The sequence below is a fragment of the Cordyceps militaris genome, assembly GCF_000225605.1.
Source record: "Cordyceps militaris CM01 unplaced genomic scaffold CCM_S00001, whole genome shotgun sequence".
NCBI classification, from domain to species: domain Eukaryota; kingdom Fungi; phylum Ascomycota; class Sordariomycetes; order Hypocreales; family Cordycipitaceae; genus Cordyceps; species Cordyceps militaris.
The window spans coordinates 650,058-669,847 of NW_006271969.1; the positions used below are offsets into that span (position 1 = coordinate 650,058).

General features: G+C 50.8%; 4 protein-coding genes across 4 annotated transcripts; 2 read left to right on the forward strand and 2 right to left on the reverse strand.

The window, feature by feature from the left end:
* Positions 1-466: 466 nt before the first annotated feature.
* On the reverse strand, positions 467-2,537 carry CCM_00174 (uncharacterized protein; the record flags this gene model as incomplete). Its single annotated transcript, XM_006665334.1, has 5 exons — positions 467-1,283; positions 1,348-1,478; positions 1,545-1,861; positions 1,941-2,167; positions 2,326-2,537. 5 exons carry the CDS (start codon positions 2,535-2,537, stop codon positions 467-469), a joined length of 1,704 nt encoding a protein of 567 aa, XP_006665397.1.
* A 650-nt stretch (positions 2,538-3,187) lies between these two features.
* CCM_00175 (fungal specific transcription factor domain protein) lies at positions 3,188-5,667 on the reverse strand (the record flags this gene model as incomplete). Its single annotated transcript, XM_006665335.1, has 5 exons — positions 3,188-3,273; positions 3,355-4,624; positions 4,809-4,876; positions 4,954-5,365; positions 5,614-5,667. 5 exons carry the CDS (start codon positions 5,665-5,667, stop codon positions 3,188-3,190), a joined length of 1,890 nt encoding a protein of 629 aa, XP_006665398.1.
* Positions 5,668-6,631: 964 nt separating this feature from the next.
* Positions 6,632-8,273, forward strand: CCM_00176 (MFS transporter, putative; the record flags this gene model as incomplete). The annotated part of the gene is made up of 4 exons (XM_006665336.1): positions 6,632-6,825; positions 6,891-7,269; positions 7,321-7,398; positions 7,446-8,273. 4 exons carry the CDS (start codon positions 6,632-6,634, stop codon positions 8,271-8,273), a joined length of 1,479 nt encoding a protein of 492 aa, XP_006665399.1.
* A 1,476-nt stretch (positions 8,274-9,749) lies between these two features.
* CCM_00177 (vacuolar protein sorting-associated protein vps13) lies at positions 9,750-19,325 on the forward strand (the record flags this gene model as incomplete). Its single annotated transcript, XM_006665337.1, has 1 exon — positions 9,750-19,325. The coding sequence occupies one exon, from the start codon at positions 9,750-9,752 to the stop codon at positions 19,323-19,325; it is 9,576 nt and encodes a 3,191-aa protein (XP_006665400.1).
* Between the last annotated feature and the right edge of the window lie 465 nt (positions 19,326-19,790).

The window sequence follows — 19,790 nt, forward strand, 5'->3', positions numbered from 1 at the left end:
GAGACAGAACGACAGGGCTACGTACGTGGTAATGGTTTCTTTTGGATGCATTTCAAGGCGTTGGACGCATCATACCCCTATCATTCTTGTGCGAGAGTAACACTCTGTGGAAAATGTGCTTTGCTTCAGTGGTGGCTTTTTATTTCTTGCTACTCTTCATAAGAGAGGAAGAAGTCCTGGTCCGCGGGTATAAGCGAGGCTGCTTGCAATTGATACCTCAATGTTTTTACATCTGTTTTTTATGGGTTGAATATTCGGATAGATGAGCTACAACGTCTGTAATGCATGATAACACTGATTTAAAACTAGGCGCGGGGAATGAATGTCGTTTTTAAGTGATATCTTCTCAAAGTATACATATGCCTGAGCGTTGTGCTAAACTTGGCCGTCATGTACAGGATGTCCAAAACACAAAAAGGAGGATGTCATGTCATGTGTGCTGTTCATTATTTCGATGTTTTATATGTCAAGCCAGGACCGAACATGCTTCGTCATAACAGTCCTCCCAGTCTGTTTTGCCTGACGCCCAGAACTTCCGCAGTTTGTTCAGGCACAGAGTTGGTCCATAATACGCATCGCGATGCGTGGAGATTCGATGCAGTATATGCAGAACAAAGTCGCGTTCCACCGCGTCGCCCTCACCATGGAGCGTGACTCCGACCACCGCGAGCGGCCAGGCGAGGCTGGTAGGACGTTGGGGGATGAGCGGTAGCAGCTGACGGATCAGCGCCAGGATCTCGGCGCGGAGCGTGTCAACGCTGGGTGGCGGCGTCGTGCTGAGCAGCGCCCCGTCCTCCTCGCGATAGTTCTCATCGTCCTCGTCTCTCTCACCGTCGGACGCATGGGTGCCCGCCTCGGCCCCCGACGTCGAGGGCGAGGGCAGGGTCGACGACTGGTCCGCCGGCGCCGGCGCGGGGCTCAGCGACGGGAGCGTGAGCAGGCCGTAGAGCAGGACGGCTTTCTGGAAGAGGAGACACAGGATGCGCGCCTCGGGCTTGTCCGGCACGCCGTAGGGCTCCTCCCAGTCGGCGACGGAGAACTCGGCAATGTGCTGGTAGATTTGGCGGGCAGCGGGGCGGGCAAAGGTGTGGACTGGGGCGCCGGCGGCGACGAGAGCACGCAGGCGGTTGATGCGGATCAGGTCCGCAAAGACGTGGCTGGAGCACGGGACGTCGGTATAGAGCGTAAATGTGAAGACGTGGTGGATTTCTTCTGCGGTGAGATCGTCAAAGATTGTGAGCATCTGCGCGGCGGGCGTGGTCGTGCTCGTCAGCACATGGAGCCTGCATTCCGTTAGTTGGTTGTTTTGTTCGGCATTCGTAGATTTTCCGGTGCATATAAGCTTACATATAAACGTATTGGAATTGGTAATCAAAGGTTTTGACGGCCTTGGAAAGTCTCTTGTATCCGCCGCGCATCTTGTAAAGAGCACCGTAGCCGTGGAGGTGGGCCTGCCAGGTGTTTCCCAACAATGTAAGCTGGTAGGCGAGTTAGACTTTTTCATGCACTGGACAAATCAACCCTTGTCTTAAGGTGTCTCTTACATCAATACTAAGCATGTCCACTATTCGAACAAATACAGAATCGTGGGTGTCGCCGTCGGGGCTGGACAGCCTTTCGTTGATGACGCCGAGCATGGTACTCATGGATGCATGAAAGGCAGTCCACAGGTACTGGTCATCCGGCATATCTTCTGGACTTCGAAGTGTGCCTCTATTTTTGGCCGCATCTGCTATTCGATTGCTAAAGACGAATGTGATGAAGCTTGTCTTGCAACCGAGGTTCCCTGCGGTGGGCATGTAGGCAGTGGTGCTGTCATCCAACTGGTTTGCCATGAGACTTGGTAATATGGTTCGATAATCTGCGACCGGGATGAATCATGTTAGCGGCTGATTTCCTTTCACTTCATGGCAATAGATGCAAGAAGAGGTTCCACAAACAGTAGTGAAGAGCTTCCGTCAGGTCCCAGTCTGGTGGTGTTAGTTGGGCCTGGCTCCAAATAACGGCGTGGCGTGCCCTAGAGCCTGGAAAGTACACGGGATGAGCGACATCATTGTGGTTGGTACGTAGCTCAACCAAGCTGTGAGAGGCAGCCGACGCGCTCTGCTTTGCAGGCTTCTTGAGCGGACTTTTGTAGCCGTCGCACATGCGCCCCGAGGTCATGCATCTATTGCACATGGGCTTTGCTTCATCGCATTTAACGCGACGGATGCTGGCAGGCACACGGTGTCAGTGGTCTGATTCGCGCGGGCCTAGTGGCCGGCGTAATGCCAGCGCGCCGCCTCCTTGGAGAAGACAGGGAAGTGCGGGGGGGTTGGGACATACCGGCAGGTAACGCAGCCCGTCCGGGTCTTGGTGGCCCATCGTTTCTGCCGCGGCGGGCTCGTGCCTTCGTTCTCCGTAGGCGGCGACGCGATCACGGCAGCCGACGCCGCCGCCGCCGCCGCCGAGGAGGACCTGTGGTCGTCATCTCGGCGCCGGACCTCGGCCGGGGCGAGCGGGGTGTCCCTGAGCTGGAGGACTATGGCGGGGGCCATAGCCACGAGGATGAGCAGGCGCGCCAGCCGCTCAAAAAAAAGCTCCTTTTTTACTGCAAGTAACTCCGAGACCAGCGTCGCTCTGCAGGCGGAACCACCGGGGGGCGGATGACCCAGGAAATAAGCTATGGAGCATGGAGCTATGCAGGGCGTTGCGTTGTCGATGCTGCGGTCGGGTTGGCGTTGTCATGCGAGACATGGATATATGGTGGCTGGCGGGCATGTGATTGGGTACATCGTATTTGACAACCATCATTCAAGCCTATCAGATTCACTCTCTCCTCTATTTACTTCCTTATTAGTAGGGCTATTAGTGCCCCGCGCAAGATACCACTTTATACTTAATAAGTATTAAAACCCCCTTTTCTTATATAGTTAGCTAGCTATACAGGCTAACACTATAAGTATTATTAGTCCTATAACTAATAGAGCCTATTCCCCTATAGATAACTAAATATTTAACCCCCTAGCTAAGCTAAAAAGACCTTAATTCTCTTAATAGTATATTCTATATAGTATATCTTATATTATCCTTTCTTTATTAAGTTTTTCCCTATAGGCTTTATATATAACTATCTTCTCTAAAAAAGTTGTTTCTATATGATCAAAAACCTTTTTTAAAGTCTTCTTTTCTTAATTAAGATATACTACTAGTAAGTATACATGGCATTATTGTTCGCAAAGGGCCAGTCCATCAGAACAGAACCATCTAGTAGAGGGAACTGAAGGCTAAATTCTATATAGATAAATGTTAATATAAATGTAAAAGACCCTTTACAACTAACAAGGTTAACGTAGTGAAGGAGAGAAAACCTACGTTCGAAATAATCGTCCTGTGCATGTGAAGAAGAAAGCAGCTGCTCGTCGTGACGCACATTACCAGGTCCTGGCTGTGATAAGACAATGCTCAGAGCTTTCGCTGCCTTCCACGCCTCTCGCGAGGTATCGCTTGACTGCAGCCAAATGTCATATGCCTGGTTCAGCGCCGTGCGAATGTCGTGCGCAGTCGGAGACTCTGCTTGCGCATTGGCATCGCCCGCCGACTGCTTCAGATAGAGACAGAGAACGCTGGTCGCTAAAAGAAAGTCGTGATTGACCAGCGAAGACACCTTCCACCGCTCGTGGTGCAGCTGGCAGAACGGCTGCGTCTCCTCCTCGAGCATTTGCTGGTACGCGAGCAGCTTGAGCGCCGCGCTGAGACATGCCGTCTGGGATTGGCGGTAGTCGGCGTTGGACTGCGAGAGGTGCAGGTATTTGCGGTGGAGGACGAGCTTGGCGCGGTAAAACATGATTTCGAGACAAATCTTTTGCATGATGACGTGCGGCGCGTCCATGATGCAGTCTGTCATGGACTGCCACTGGAGGCACTCGGGAATCGAGGCGCGGGCTTCTTGGAGATTCTTTTCCATGTGTTCCGTTTCTTCATGGCTGCACGCTCTCGTGTCGGCGGCAAAGTCCCAAATGTAGCCAATGGCTGTCATCATCCTGGCTTTGACGATGCGAAAGACCATGGGCGTAAGATCTGTTTCTGGCCGTGACGCAGGCATACTGACTGTGTCCTTGTTGAAGTCGTTGTCCTGCAAGTTGGACGGTTCCGTGGTGTTGGTCTGCCACTGCGCAATCAGTCGCGGAAGGCCCATTTGCATCGAGATTCCCAATTGCACTTCCAACACCGTGGCCCAGACTCGCTTGCGCATCTCGCCATCAAAGGGCGAAATGCCGCGGAGGTTCTTGGGGTCCCGGTGGTAGCCCATGTGCATGGACAGCTGGACAATGATGCCGAGAAGGATCCAGATGCCAATCTCGGCATCTTTCCGAAGAAACAGTTCGACGGCCATGTATAGCAACAGTGTCTCCAACACATACACGCCCCCTTTGGTGTAGTCGCCGAGGATAAGACATTGCACGATGCGGAGCCTGAAATTGCTCACCATGTCTTGGAGTTCGCTTTTGGAAGGCATTCCAGGAACCTGATCCTGCGGACCTTGCTGAAACTGTTCAAACAGGGTTGCGAGGCATATGATGCTGAACAAGAGGCCGATCCAAATGATTGGCGTTTCCGAGCTATCGGCCCAGAATTCCTGGTACTAGAACGTGTCAGTCAGAACCTGTGGCTTCTAAGCAATAATACAAGATCAACATGGCAACATACTTCCCGTAAGAATTGGACACTATGCAATACAGCTGTATGAAGTTCACGATGTAAGCCTTTTGATCTACACGGCGGGTTACTTTTGCTTACCTGGTGACATTTCAAATGAATTAAAATACCGCGACACCAGCCTGTCCATAATATGGCGAGGCGGTATCGACGCCAATATTTCGTCCCTGGTAGCGATCTTTGTAAAGCCATGTATAAGTTGCGGTCCGCTGAGGTTTACCTGCGGTGGCTGCGCAGTGCCGAGGGGATACGAACGCGACTCGTCGTCCCTGTCAAAGTGATCCTTGAGCTCTGCGATGCCATCCAGCACGGCGGCCCAATGCGTTCCGTGGACATAGCTTGCTCCGGATTTTGTCAGCCGCAGGCTGCCGTGATCCGAGTCTGGCGAGTTGACTCGGTGGGTATCGTCTGCCACCAGCGTGGCGGACGGCGATACCCTCGGCGAGGCAAGGTTAATGGCCAGTGGCGTGTTGGCGCTGGGAGACGGGTTCGACGAAGCTAGCGGTGGCGCATTCGACGCTGATGTTTTTTGCATAAGGTCGACCACCAGATCCTCGAGCTGCTTGATGCGATCCTGCACGGTAGCCACGGGGTGGACAGGCTGCGCGGTGCCGTCTCCTAGCGCTTGGGGGCTGGGCGCGTACGCGCAGGACAAGCCGAGCCCTCTCTGCGTGCAAGTTTCGCACGGTTGCTGTCGGTCACAGCGCAGCCTGGTGGGTAAGACGTGTCAGTGAGAGCAGACACGAGGCTGGCGGGGGTGGGCAAAGCTGGGTGCGAACGAAGCACGTCGCGCGGGTCATACGGGCGGACTCACTTTCTCCTACGGCAGAGATTGCAGGATAGCTGCACTCTGTCCCTTCGGCGACTGGCGGGCAGCCGCGCTCTCCCAATGGCGGTTTTCCCTGGCCCCCATACTGGGAGCGGCGAGTCCTCGTCGTCATCACCGGGCTCAAACGCATCTGTCGACATTGAGACGCGAGGGTGCTGCTTCGTTTCAGTAGAAGCTGTGTGCCAAGGTTGAGCTATCTGCGATCGGCTGGAAATGGAGGTCGCAGGCCAGGTCAGGTCGGGGGCGCGATGCTTTCGTCGCCAAACGAGCGTAAAGAAATGGTCCCTAAAACTCAGGCCACATCAGGCTATGACTATTGTCTCTTGACCCCTCCCTACGGCGGGAGCGGACATGACCTAGTCCACTTGGTATGTACGGGAATGTGATGTGGCGTCGGGCGAAGAGGAGAGCATGGCGAAGTGAGGAAAGATAGGCGTATTGCGCGCGAGAAATGAAATGTTGGACGTTTTAAATTCACGTTGAACTAGGGTAGCAAGAAAACAGAAGAAATATATTCCCCAAAGATTGAAAGTGCGCCGATAACCAAAACAACGCTAGACCTGTGCCAGGACATGGACTAAAAAGACAAATCTAATAAAATTCAGACCGATCGCCTGATTAAATGGCCCCCATCTCGTAGTGTAAGCACAGAGGCGATTTGGCCCGGTTTCCCGATCGTGCCCCCCGATGCGCCGCTCCGGTTCTCCGTTCCGATGCTCCGCTACGATGCTCCGCGCTATAGCGCTTCCGTGCGCCGGCTCGTAGCAGCCAACATCGCGTAAGGCTTAATTCTGGGGCTCAATTTGGGCATCCTGGCCCTTGCTGCTAGGGGACAATGGAAATATCGGCCAATACTTGTTGTGTTAGGTTGGGGCAGAGAGTCTGGCGGATCCGAAAATGGAGATACGCGGTCGGAGAACGATGTGACAGCCACATCCAACTGACTCAAAGTAAGGGGGATGCAAAAGTGAGATGACGTACCAAGGTGCATCGTCCTACTTAAATGTTTTGTACCTGCATGACTCCGTAGGCAAACCTTTCCTTGCGGTCCATTCGAACAACGGAACAAGCACACAGCCGCGGAACAGCAACGACACTTTGGCCATGGCAGTTCCCAACGAACCCGACTCCAAGCTCGAAGCTGGCGTCGACGACACCGACCATGGCAATCCTATCGAGCTCAAAGACCCCAACGTGGTCGACTGGGATGGCCCTGATGACCCTGCGAACCCGCTCAACTGGCCCGCGTCTCGCAAAAATATTCACGTGGCTATCGTCAGTATTTTCACCCTGACAGCGTATGTACTCTCAAAAAAAGAATGCGATAGCCCTGAAAGGAAAATGTAGACTGACAGGCGCACAGAAACCTCGCCGCGACAATGTTTGCGCCAGGGGCAAAGGAACTAGCAGACGAATTTGGCATCACCGACAACACCCTCGAAACCATGACAGTCAGTCTCTATGTGCTTGGCTTCGCGATTGGCCCTCTCATCCTCGCCCCTCTGTCCGAACTCTACGGTCGCCTGGCCGTCTACAACTTTTGCAACGTCGTCTACCTCGCCTTTACCTTTGGATGCGCCTTTAGCACCGATACGGCAATGTTTCTCGTTTTTCGATTCATCGCTGGCAGTGCCGCCTCTGGTCCGATGAGTATTGGTGGCGGTACAGTTGCCGACGTTACTGTGCAGGAGAAGCGAGGCAAGGCCATGGCTCTTTTCACCATGGGCCCTATCCTCGGACCGGTAAGTCGTATTAATCAGTGTTTTTTTTTCGCTTGCTTATAGTTGGAATAGATCCTTGGACCCCTAATTGGAGGCTTCGTGTCTCAGTACCTCGGCTGGCGCTGGACGTTTAGAATTATTCTCATCTTGGTGTGTACCTTCTATAAGTCGTGGCAAAGAACACCAGCTAATCCAAGGAAAAGTCTGGCATAATTACTACTGCCACGTTTGCTCTCATGCGCGAGACGAATGCAACGGTTATTTTGAGCAGAAAGGTTGCACAGCTGCGAAAGGAAACAGGCAACACGGATCTTGTGGCCGCCCGCGCTTCCAACCTTACTACCAAGCAGATGCTGCTGCGCGCCATCGTTCGCCCACTGAAGCTTCTCATCTTCTCGCCCATTGTTCTGCTCATCTCCCTCTACACGGGTCTCATGTTTGGTATCATCTTCCTCCTCTTCACCACGTTCCCCTCCGTCTTCCACGGCGTCTACGGCTTCGACCAAGGCATTTCCGGTCTTGCATACCTTGGTCTGGGCATTGGCATGTTTAGCGGACTCGTCCTATTCTCCGTGCTTAGCGACAAGCTTCTAGGCCAGAAGCAGGGCGGCGCCGTTGCGGCACCTGAACAGCGTCTCATTCTCATGAAGTGGTTTGGGCCCATCACCCCGTTGGGCTGCTTCATGTACGGCTGGAGCGCCTACTACCACACACACTGGATTGTGCCCATTATTGGGACAGCCATTATTGGTCTTGGCTCCCTCTTTGTCGTCATCCCTGGCCAGATTTACCTTGTTGATTCGTTCGGAGCTGCGGCTGCAGCGTCGGCAATGGCAGCCAACTTGCTCGTTCGTTCACCTTTTGGTGCCTTTCTCGACCTGATTGCCTCACCCCTATACAACAAGCCCGGTTTAGGATGGGGAAACAGCGTGCTTGGCTTCATTACTCTAGCCTTTACACCTGTCCCATGGCTTTTCTACCGCTACGGAGGATATCTCCGAACCAAGTTTACTATTAATCTTTAGATAAGCGAATAATGGTCCTGAAAGCTTCGAACTCTCGGTGCGTTGCCTTTGAACTTGCCATTAGCTGGACGTACACAAACTCACAACTCGATGAAGGCTTCTAGGTCTTGGTTTCTACGGTGAAGACATCGGTTGTGATCAGATGCAGGGCTGGTTTGACGGGTTGTGGACCTACCACGGGAATGACGGGATACTATACATTGAGCTAGGCTACAGAGCGGTCATCCCAATCGCAGACTTCTCGGAGTTCTTCTTCGTTCTTCTTTTTGAAGTAATCCTTGTATAGCGATGTGCTTGTAGGGTAACCACCAGGCACTAACAGCACCAGTGGAAGCGCAGGACTTACCCGCTAAAGCCAAGTCTGCCTTATTATTAGGTGCAAGTCACCCAATTGGAATCTCGCTAGCTGCATGGTGCCGAGACTGGCCACTATTTTTTGGCTTTCGGTCTAGCAAAAACAGCCGGCCCGGCAGTAGGTCTTACTAAAATCACCACGTTGCCTGCCTAGGTAGTGATTAGTGGGTTTTTATTAAGTACCTGTGTTAGCCCAGCATGACTATAGTAGGGTTTCAAAAGTCTATCACTACCTTAGGTTTCTTAGTAATAATATATATATTTAAAGCTAGAATAATAATAATAAAAGAATTACTAAAATTCTATTAAAATAGCTATAATATAGATTAGTACTTATAGCATTTTAAAATATTTATTATATAATTATATTGTTCTAATAAAACTAGGTATAGAAGATAGAAGGTAGGGTAATTTCCTTTTTTTTAAAAATAGTATAAATAATTTTAAATTTTTATAGAATAAAAATAGAATTAGATATAAAGATTTTTATATTAGAAAAGTAACTTTAGCTTTTAAATAATCTAACTTAACTATTATTTTTTTTTTATTTTTTAATAGTAACGATATAAGGAGTGTTTATTAGAGTGTGTTTGTGCGGGAAATCGTTGGAACCCCACTGTACCTTCAACGTCGGCTGCCTCTGAAGCCGGCTCCATTGCTGCCCTGCTTTATTATACCTAATTTACGCCTATCGCACACGTCATTGCCAGCTGCGGGCCTGACCTCGCTCTCCTCTCCGCCAAGGTTCTCTCGCACAGCTTCCACGAGCGTGCTTCCCCGAACCGCGCTACCCCTTGTGCCGCTTGAAATACATTTCCTCCCTCGTCTCTGCATTGCTATTTATATATTCATTGTACGTTGCGCGCCGAATCTTTGCCGGGTTGGCGTTGTCGCTAATATCCGTCGGCTCAACAGAGCCCGCCCCTCCATCGACTGCTTGACTACACGGCCGAACGTCATTCATCGCATTATCCCCTCACGACGACACAAATGTATTAATTCCCTTGACCTACGCCATCAAAATTCGGCGACCTAGATACTTGCACCCCTACTACGAACGAGACATCACCTACAACTAGCCTACAGTGTCCCGGCCCGGGTTACGGCTAAACATCAGTCGCCATGTTGGAAGGGCTTGTTGCCGGCCTCTTAAACCGCTTCCTTGGCATGTACGTCAAAAACTTTGACCCTACACAGCTCAAGGTCGGTATCTGGTCCGGTGACGTCAAGCTGCGCAATCTCGAGCTGCGCCGCGAGGCCCTGGATCAGCTCAAGCTTCCCATCAATGTTGTGCGTGGCCACCTTGGCGAGCTGACCCTCGTCATTCCCTGGTCCAACATCCGCGGCGCTCCCGTCAAGGTCTTCATAGAAGATGTCTACCTGCTCGCCAGCCCCAAGGAGGAGGCTGAGTACGATGAGGATGAGGAGGAAAGCCGCCGCCAGCGCGTCAAGATGGAGAAGCTCGACAGCGCCGAATTGCTCAAAGAACGGAACCGCGAAGGCATGAGTGCAGAAGAGCAACAAAAAAACCAGAGTTTTACGCAAAGTCTGGTCACAAAAATTGTCGACAACCTCCAGGTCACGGTCAAGAACATTCACGTTCGATACGAGGATTCCATCTCTACGCCAGGCCACCCCTTCGCCTTGGGACTTACCCTCGAAGAATTCAGCGCTGTCAGCACCGACGGCCAATGGAAGCCGACCTTCATCCAGGATTCATCCCATGTTACCCACAAACTTGCTACCCTCGGCGCTCTCGCTGTGTATTGGAACACTGATACTAGCCTATATGCCGATCAAGATCTAGACAGCATTCCTCGTGACGAAGTGCTTGCGAAATTTCGAAAAATGATTGGCAAAGCAGAAGCAGTCCATGGAAACCACCAATACATCCTGCGGCCCGTCAATGGACAGGCCAAAATCGAACTCGATAAGAGCGGCGATGCGCTAGTTCCAAAATTCAAGGCAAATCTACTATTTGAAGAAATTGGCTTGGTGTTGGACGACGACCAATACCGCGATGCACTGATGATGGTCGACCTGTTCCATTATTTCATACGCCATCAAGAATACAAGTCACTGAAGCCCAAGGGCGTCACTGTCAAAGATGATCCTCGAGCATGGTTCCAATTTGCTGGCAATTCAGTCTTAGGCAAAATCCACGAGCGAAACCGCAAGTGGTCCTGGGACTTCTTCCGAGAACGCCGCGATGACCGAATACGCTATATCGAACTTTTCAAGAAGAAGAAGCAACAGCAGCCACTGACACCCGAAGAAAATGAAGATATGTCAAAGCTCGAGTGGAAACTTGATTACGAAGATCTGCGGTTCTGGCGCTCGCTCGCCCGAAACCAGCTCAAAAAAGAGGATGCTGCGGCTCTTAAGAAGCCTCAACAACAGGAGCAGACAGGCTGGCTTGCATGGATGTGGGGATCCAAGCCCGAAGGCAACATCCAAGAAAACGAAGAAAACACGCAAATGACAGAGGAGCAGCGCAAGGAGCTTTACGACATGATTGATTGGAACGAAAAGACCGCAATCGCCGAATCTGTTGATCTACCCAGGGAAGCTATCAAACTTTGCCTGGAAGTCTCCCTTAGCACGGGTAGCTTTACACTGAAGAAGAATGCCAATAACAGGCCCACGGATCTTGTCAGTCTTCACTTTGACGTCTTCAAGGCGAAGGCTTTGCAAAGGACAGACTCAACACTGCTCAATGTTAGCCTGGGCGGATTGCGAGTCAACGATGGTACCACGGCCGATAGTTTGTACCCCGAGATTGTTCGTGTCAAAGATGCCCCGTCTAGAGAACGGCGAAAGAGATTGTCTTTGATCGAACTTGAAGCCTCAGAAGAGGAGCCCTTCTTCTCGTTCGAGGTGGAAAAGAATCCCCTGGAAAAAGAGGGCGATATTGCCGTTGTCGGGAAACTGAAGCCTCTTGAGATTGTTTGGAACCCAAATGTTGTTGTTGGCATCGTCGATTTCTTCAGGCCGCCGGAAAGACACCTAGAGTCTATCACTGCTCTTATGGAATCTGCCGGCGCCACTGTCGAGGGCCTCAGAGAGCAGACACGAGCCGGTCTCGAATTTGCCCTCGAAGAGCACAAAACCATCAACGCTGAGCTTGATTTGCAAGCACCCTTGATAATCGTACCCGTCAGCATTACAACCGACGACTCGACTTGTCTGATTGTCGATGCTGGTCATATTCATGTCAACAGCGAACTGGTTGAGAAGAGCACCATGAAGGAAATACAGTCCAAGCAAAAGCAGTCTTACAACGATGAAGACTTCAAACGCCTGGAGTCTGCAATGTACGACAGGTTTCTCGTGAAACTAACATCGACACAAGTCCTCATCGGCCCGTCTATCAAAGAGACAAAGCGGCACCTTTCACAAGGCGGATCTCAATTTCACGTTGTTGAGCAGATCAACCTTGATTTTGTCGTGGCTATATCGATCATCCCCAAGGCACCGAACCTGACAAAGCTGAAAGTATCTGGTCATTTGCCTCTCCTGCATGCGATGGTGTCCGACTCCAAATACAAAAACTTGATGCGAATCATCGACGTCGCGATTCCGAAATTGGGAGATGAGACCCCCCAGCCCCAGCCGACGCGTATATCACGCCCACGAGCGACTAGCTCAATGTCCAACAAGTCTCGCCGAAAAACTGTACAAGAGAAGCGTCTCTCATCTGCCCTTGATGTCTTGCAGCCGCATACTGCTGTTGTATTGGGTGATATCGACGATGACGACGAAGACAATTTTCAAGATGCCACCGATGGTACGGCCAACGAGCACTTGAAAATCCAGCAGCGTATTTTCCAGTTTGACTTCAAAGTCGATACTCTCAAGGGTTCTCTGTTCCGAAGCGACCCTGAGAGAAAGAAGCCAGATACTCTACTTGTGGAGCTCGTTGCTGAACGTTTTGACTTGGCGTTCTATACCAGACAATACGATATGGCTGCCGAAGTGTCCCTCGGTGCGGTCACCGTGGATGACTTTGTTGATAACCCCTCTGAAGAATTCAGGTCCATAGTCTCGTCTGGAGACAGCGACGACTTACAAGCGGGCCGAAGTCTGGTGAATGTCAAATTTATAAGAGTCAAAAAGGAATCACCAGAATTCATGCCCGTATATGAAGGGATTGAGACGAACATCACAACATCGGTGTCAACCATCAACCTAATTGTCACCAGAAAAACACTACTCACACTTCTCGATTTTATTTTGATTACATTCACTAATCCTGACGAGGAATCAGAAGTCATTCAAAGGACAGCGCCAGACTCGGATGAAAGCTCGTCGGATGGAGAGGAGCAGTTAACCGAGGCCAACAAAAATGCCGCTGCAGGCTCTATTCGCGTCAAGATTGACCTCAAGAGTATTCGTTTGATCCTGAATAACGACGGAATCCGACTCGCGACGCTCTCCTTTAACAAGGCGGACGTTGGAATCTTCCTACGCGGCAAGTCGATGCGCATATCTGCTAAACTCGGAGACTTGCAACTTCTCGACGATGTCAATCAGGGAGTTTCTGAGGACTCGAACCTTCGCAAGCTGGTGACAATTCAAGGGGACGATTTGGCCGACTTCAGATACGAGACTTTTGACCCAGCAAATATCAAGGCTTACCCAGGCTATGATAGCTCCATCTTCCTGAGGGCCGGTTCGGTGAAGGTAAACTTTCTGGAAGAGCCTTTTAGAAAAATCATCGACTTTCTTGTCAAGTTTGGTAAGATGCAAGCGCTTTACAACGCGGCTCGTCAAGCGGCTATGAACCGTGCGAACCAGATTCAACAGAGCCCAAGTAGGATTCACTTCGATGTTGTGGTAAATACACCTATCGTCGTTTTCCCCAGAGTCGTTCTTCCTGGCGAGGCCAAGAGAGATGTTATTACAGCCTACCTCGGTGAGATTTACGCACAGAACAAGTTCGCACCCATCGACGACAGTGCCAATGCAGATGTCGCCATGATGATATCTGTAGGTATCAGGAATATTAAGCTCACCTCAGAATTGAACTATTCTGACGGAAGAGCCGAAGAATTGGAGATGATTGACCAAGTCGACCTCGGTTTCAGCATTACACATGCGGAACACACGCCCGGCATCAAACGCGCCGACACGGAGATTGAAGGTTCCGTTTCCGACATCAAACTTCGTCTTACACAACACCAGCTGCGGTTCTTAATGGAGATTTCACGGTCTGTCCCGGCCGCCTTTGCTGGGGAAGGCGATGATGCAGAGGCGGAAGCTGCCAAGATGGTCGACGAAGGCACTCTCGAGCACGCTAAGAACGCTCCACCAGTGCAGAACAATGAATCAGACCAAACACTGGTAGATCTGTCTCCCGAGCTCTCCTCCATTGAAAATGCCTGGACAACTCTCGATCTTGTGTTCAAGGCGAATAGCATCGGGTTGGAACTGATTTTGGCTGCCGAGGAAGACGAACCCCTTGGCGATCTGTCTGCATCAAGTTTGTCGCGTTTCTCTCTGGACGAGACCAAAGTCAAGACACGAATGCTTTCCGACGGATCACTTGAAGCAGAGCTTCTGATACAGTCATTTTCTATCTTCGATACTCGTCCGCGCGACTCGAATAAGTTCCGTCGCATCATGACATCGAACAATAAAGAAGCACAGCAGTTGACGGCCAGTGTTACCATGACAGGTGGCAGAGAGAGGAATTTGATTGCGATGGCAACAATTGACAACCCCAGAGTCATCTTTGCCTTGGATTATCTGTTTGCTATTCAGAAGTTTGCTTCCGAGGGCCTGATGGTTGACGAATCAAGTCCCATGGATGATGAGAGTATTGGAGAGACTATTGACAGCTCTGATCCGGAGTCAACACAGCTCACTCGGACGGGTTCTGAGTCTCGAGTGTCTACCTCAATCGCGTCGAGACGGACAGACGCGACCGAGCAGAATATCCCAACGGCGGAAGCCCAAAAGCCAATCATAAACATGGCGTTCCGTGTCAACCTGGTGGATGCGCAAGTCATTCTCATTGCCAATCCAGTCACTTCCAGCTCTGAAGCTATTGTACTTAGCATCAGACGGGTCCTTTTATCGAAGCAGCATGCACTTACCTTCCAAGTCTCACAAATCGGCATGTTCCTCTGCCGCATGGATCAGTTTGAGACGTCAAGATTGCGGATCATCGACGATTTCTCCATCCAATTGAACATGGACAGCTCTCAACTGGAGTTGACTAATATTCACTTGCAAATCGAGCCACTCATCCTGCGCCTGTCCCTACGTGATATCCTTCTCGTGCTCCAAATTATTGGCAAAGCAAGTGAGCTGTCAGGCATTGATTCGAAAGAACCAGAAGAGACTGCTGCCGAGCAAAAAGCTCAAAGGCTCCGTAAAGCAGGCCTGAGCCAGAGAGCGTCTAGTGGCCGCACATCGACTATGGCCAAAACCAAAGCTACAAAAACGACAGCAGCTAAGACTAGCAAACCAGTCCAGACTGTGAGCAGAGCTATCACTAGACGCGAAGAACTATCTGCGACTGTCGAGGGCGTGCGTGTTGTCCTAATCGGTGACTTGCACGAACTGCCCATCCTTGATATTGGGATCAAAGACTTCACCGCCACTGCTGAAAACTGGTCGTCAAGTCTCAAAGCCGAAGCCGCCGTTGACATGTACTCCAATGTCTACAACTTCTCCAAGTCCAGCTGGGAGCCGCTTCTGGAACCCTGGCAAGTCGGATTTGGTGTCGCGCGCAATCCCAAATCGGGACTGCTTTCCATCGATGTCACCTCCAAGAAGACCTTTGACATCACCGTCACCACAGCCACGATTGCTCTTGCCTCAAAGTCGTTCAATTTCCTCACAACTGAGCAAGATGTTCTTGGGAAAGCTCGCGGAACAGAAGCGCCCTACAAGATTCGAAATTATACCGGCTTTGAGGTATCTCTTGAGTCGAAAAGCCCAATCAGTGAGGAGCCGATCACATTGCGCCTAGATGACGGCCAAGAAGGCCCGTGGAGCTTTGAACACTGGGAAAAGATGCGAGAGAACCTCTTGACTGAAGCGAATCAAAACAGCGCCGTCATCCAGCTGGAAGGCAGTGGCTTTGACCCTGTGAAGAACGTACTTCTGAACAGAGAGGGCGAATTTTTGTATGGACTTCGACCGAAAGCCAACGGAATCCTTCACCGGCTTTGTGTTGAGGTGACTCTCGGCAGCGACAACGTCAAATACGTGACTTTGCGCTCTCCCTTGGTTGTGGAAAATGCGACGCAAATCCCTGTCGAGCTCGGCGTTTATGATACCCAAGAGGGACACCTTCTGAAAATTGAGAAGATTGCGCCAGGCGAGTCGCGACCTCTCCCAGTCGGCGCTGTGTACGAAAAGTCAGCGCTGGTTCGCCCCGATGGCGGATTCGGGTATCAATGGAGTACTGACAAGCTATGGTGGCGCGATTTGCTGAAACAACCGACAAAGCAACTTGTTTGCAAAGGTGGCAATGGGGACCCTTTCTATTTCCAAGCTCATGCAGAGTTCAGCAAATCGAACCCCATGACGCGAACCTATCCTTACATGAAGATCAAGCTCTCTGCCCCAGTCACCATTGAGAATCTACTGCCATACGATTTCAAATACAGAATCTATGACAAGAACACGAAGAAAGATTGGTCCAACTTCTTGCGTAAAGGAGGCGTTAGTCCTGTCCATGTTGTCGAGCTTTCGCATCTGTTACTTTTGAGCATCGACATGCAAGATACTGTCTTCAAAGCAAGCGACTTCTCAATCATCAACCCAGGCAAAAGCGAAGACTTCCGCAAGGAGACCAAGCTTGTGGTCAAGGATGATCAAGGCCTGCCCCTCAACCTCAGCCTGCATTATTTCAAGATACCCAAGAGTGGTGGGGCTTTCAAAGTTACCATTTACAGTCCCTATGTTGTCCTGAACAAATCCGGGCTGGACTTGAACATCAAGGCCAAGAGTTTCTTGCAAAATGCCCGAGCCGCAGCTGGTCAGTCTGCACTTGTCAGCCGCTTCGATGACGAAAATGCCAAGGCGCTGCCGTTCATGTTCTCCTATGGCAGCAGCGAGGATAATCGGAATCGCGCTCTGCTCAAATTCGGGGACTCAGAATGGAGTAAACCACAGAGCTTTGACGCCATTGGAAGTAACTCGGAAGTGGTTCTCAATTCCGCTACTAAAAATAAAGAAATCCACATCGGTATTACTGTCAACTCTGGAGAGGGTAAATACAAGATGACGAGAGTCGTGACACTTTCGCCACGGTTCGTGCTCGAGAACAAGCTTGGCGAAGAAATCTATGTTCGGGAGTCAAGCTCGCCCGGATTCCTGACTCTGGCTCAAGGAGCGCTCCGGCCCTTGCATTTCATGCAGAAGGGCTCCGTCAAGCAGCTAAGTCTTTGCTACGCCGGCGTCGATAGTCACTGGACGGCACCATTCAATATCGCAGACATTGGCACTACACATATCAAGATTGCCAAACCTGGTCAGCGCCAACGCCTCATTCGCGCCGAGGTTCTGATGGAAGACGCTACTTTGTTCGTCCAACTGAGCATGGAAACAAAGAACTGGCCCTTCTCGATCCGCAATGAAAGTGACACCGAGTTTACGTTCTACCAAGCCAACCCTACGGTTGAAGAGGATGATGACGAGGACAGAAGTGGTTGGAAGCCAATTCGCTACAGACTTCCACCGCGAAGCATCATGCCCTATGCTTGGGACTTTCCCGCCGCGAAATTTCGGGAACTTGTAATTGCGTCGGGTGGTAAGGAACGTCACGTCAAGTTGGCCGAGATTGGCAATCAAATCCCCATGAAATTCCTCGGGTCCAACGCGCAGCAGAAGATTATCGACATCAACGTCGCGGCAGATGGACCAACTCAAACACTGATCCTCAGCAACTTCCGCACTAGCCAGAGTGTGTATAAGCCGAAGGCTTTGTCGCGGACAAACACTGCAACGGATGGCTTCGAAGTCAAGGACCAAGATACCGGACAGACATTCCGCGCCCAACTGAAATTGTCAGGTATTGGTCTGTCGCTGATCAACTCTCAACTGAAAGAGCTTGCATATGTTAGTCTGAAGGACGTACAGCTTCGTTACAGCGATTCTCCCGTTATTCAAACTGTTGCCTTGGAAATCAAGTGGATCCAAATCGATAACCAACTGTACGGCGGCATCTTCCCCATGGTTTTGTACCCAAGTGTGGTGCAGAAGAGGGCGAATGAGGTCGACGCTCACCCGTCGCTGCATGCAATGGTCAGTAGAGTCAAGGATGACTCCTACGGTGTCACATATATCAAGTATGCATCTATTCTGTTGCAACAGATGACTCTCGAGCTGGACGAAGACTTTATTTTCGCTCTTCTCGACTTTTCGAACGTCAAGGGTGCCAGTTGGACCATGGTGGATGAAGAAGGCAAACTCTGTGACGAGAGTCTCGATATTCCCGAACCACGCCAACTGCAGGCCGGACAGGACATATACTTTGAGGTTCTAAATATTCAGCCAATGCAGGTTGATCTCAGTTTCATGAGAACGGAGCGTGTCAATGCCGAAGACAAGACTTCAACACGCAATCCGCTCATGTTTGTGCTGAATGTCTTGACCATGGCTCTTGGCAATGTCAACGACGCACCGATTCGTTTCAACGCCCTCATGCTAGACAACGTGCGTGTTACACCGCAGGTCTTGATACAAAACATCTCCAACCACTACAGTCAAGAAGTCATGTATCAGATCCACAAGATTCTCGGTTCAGCCGATTTCTTAGGTAATCCCGTTGGCTTGTTCAACAACATTTCCTCAGGAGTTACAGACATCTTCTACGAGCCTTACCAAGGACTGATTCTATCGGACAAGCCCGAAGAATTTGGACTCGGTATTGCCAAAGGTGCCGCATCATTTGCCAAAAAGACTGTATTTGGCTTCAGTGACAGCTTCTCCAAGTTCACCGGCAGTCTTAGCAAAGGTCTGGCGGCAGCATCGCTGGACAAGCAATTTCAAGACCGCCGTCGCATTACGCGGGCGAGAAACCGACCGAAGCATGCACTTTATGGTGTTGCTGCAGGCGCCAACAGCTTATTCACCAGTGTTGCGTCTGGTGTCGGCGGCCTGGCTAGCAAGCCGCTCGAGGGCGCTGAGCAAGAAGGCGCGTTGGGCTTCTTCAAAGGTGTCGGAAAGGGTGTACTTGGTCTCGCAACGAAGCCAGCCGTAGGTGTCCTAGATATGGCCAGCAACTTGAGTGAAGGTATTCGCAACACCACGACAGTCTTTGATGGAACAGAGTTGGACCGCACACGATTCCCACGCTTCATTTCCAACGACGGTGTTGTGCGCCCGTTCAATGCCCGTGAAGCCATTGGCCAGTACTGGCTCAAGCAAGTCGATAACGGCAAGTACTTTGACGAGCAGTACGTTGGCCATCTCGAGCTTCCCCGCGAGGACATGGTGGTTATGGTGACGTATGCGCGCATTCTGCTTATCCGCTCGAAGCGTCTTACGAGTGAGTGGGACATTCCGCTCAAGGATATCCAGACCATCGCCAAGGAGCGTACCGGAGTCAGTCTCATTCTGCGCGGCGGCGCTAACGGGCCGTTTGTGCCAGTCGGAGGCGGCAGCGAAAGAAATTTCTTGTACAAGATGGTGGGAGTCGCCGTGGAGGAGTTTAATCGGCGGTTTAGAGGAGGCGAGTAACCACATGGCGACTGTTGCTGTCGGGGGATGAAAAGAGATGACGAGAAGGAAAATGTGCACTAGTTTTTGATGGGAGTCTGATTATGCGACGAAACCCTATTTTTGTCCTTGTTTGTTGTGCATATGAGAAGAGAGTAGTGGCGATATTATTATCATGAATGATGTACGATGAAAGTATCCTTGCAGTAGAAATACTGCGCATCCAGTATTCCATTACGTCTTCATTCCATGTTTGCTCGTGCATGGGTGTGTGCTGGGTCGTGTTACATGCGAGGTAAGTCAACAGGATAACAAAGATGAATTGGATAGAGAGAGGAAGAAATAGTAAAAATAAAGATAATATTATTGCAGACTAGTGGCTTTGTAAATCCCCCTCACAGCTCCTGGTCAGGATCGCATACCTTCCCGAATATACTTTTCTTTCATGGCACAAGATGACGTCGAGGGGACCGATCTGAGTGCAAG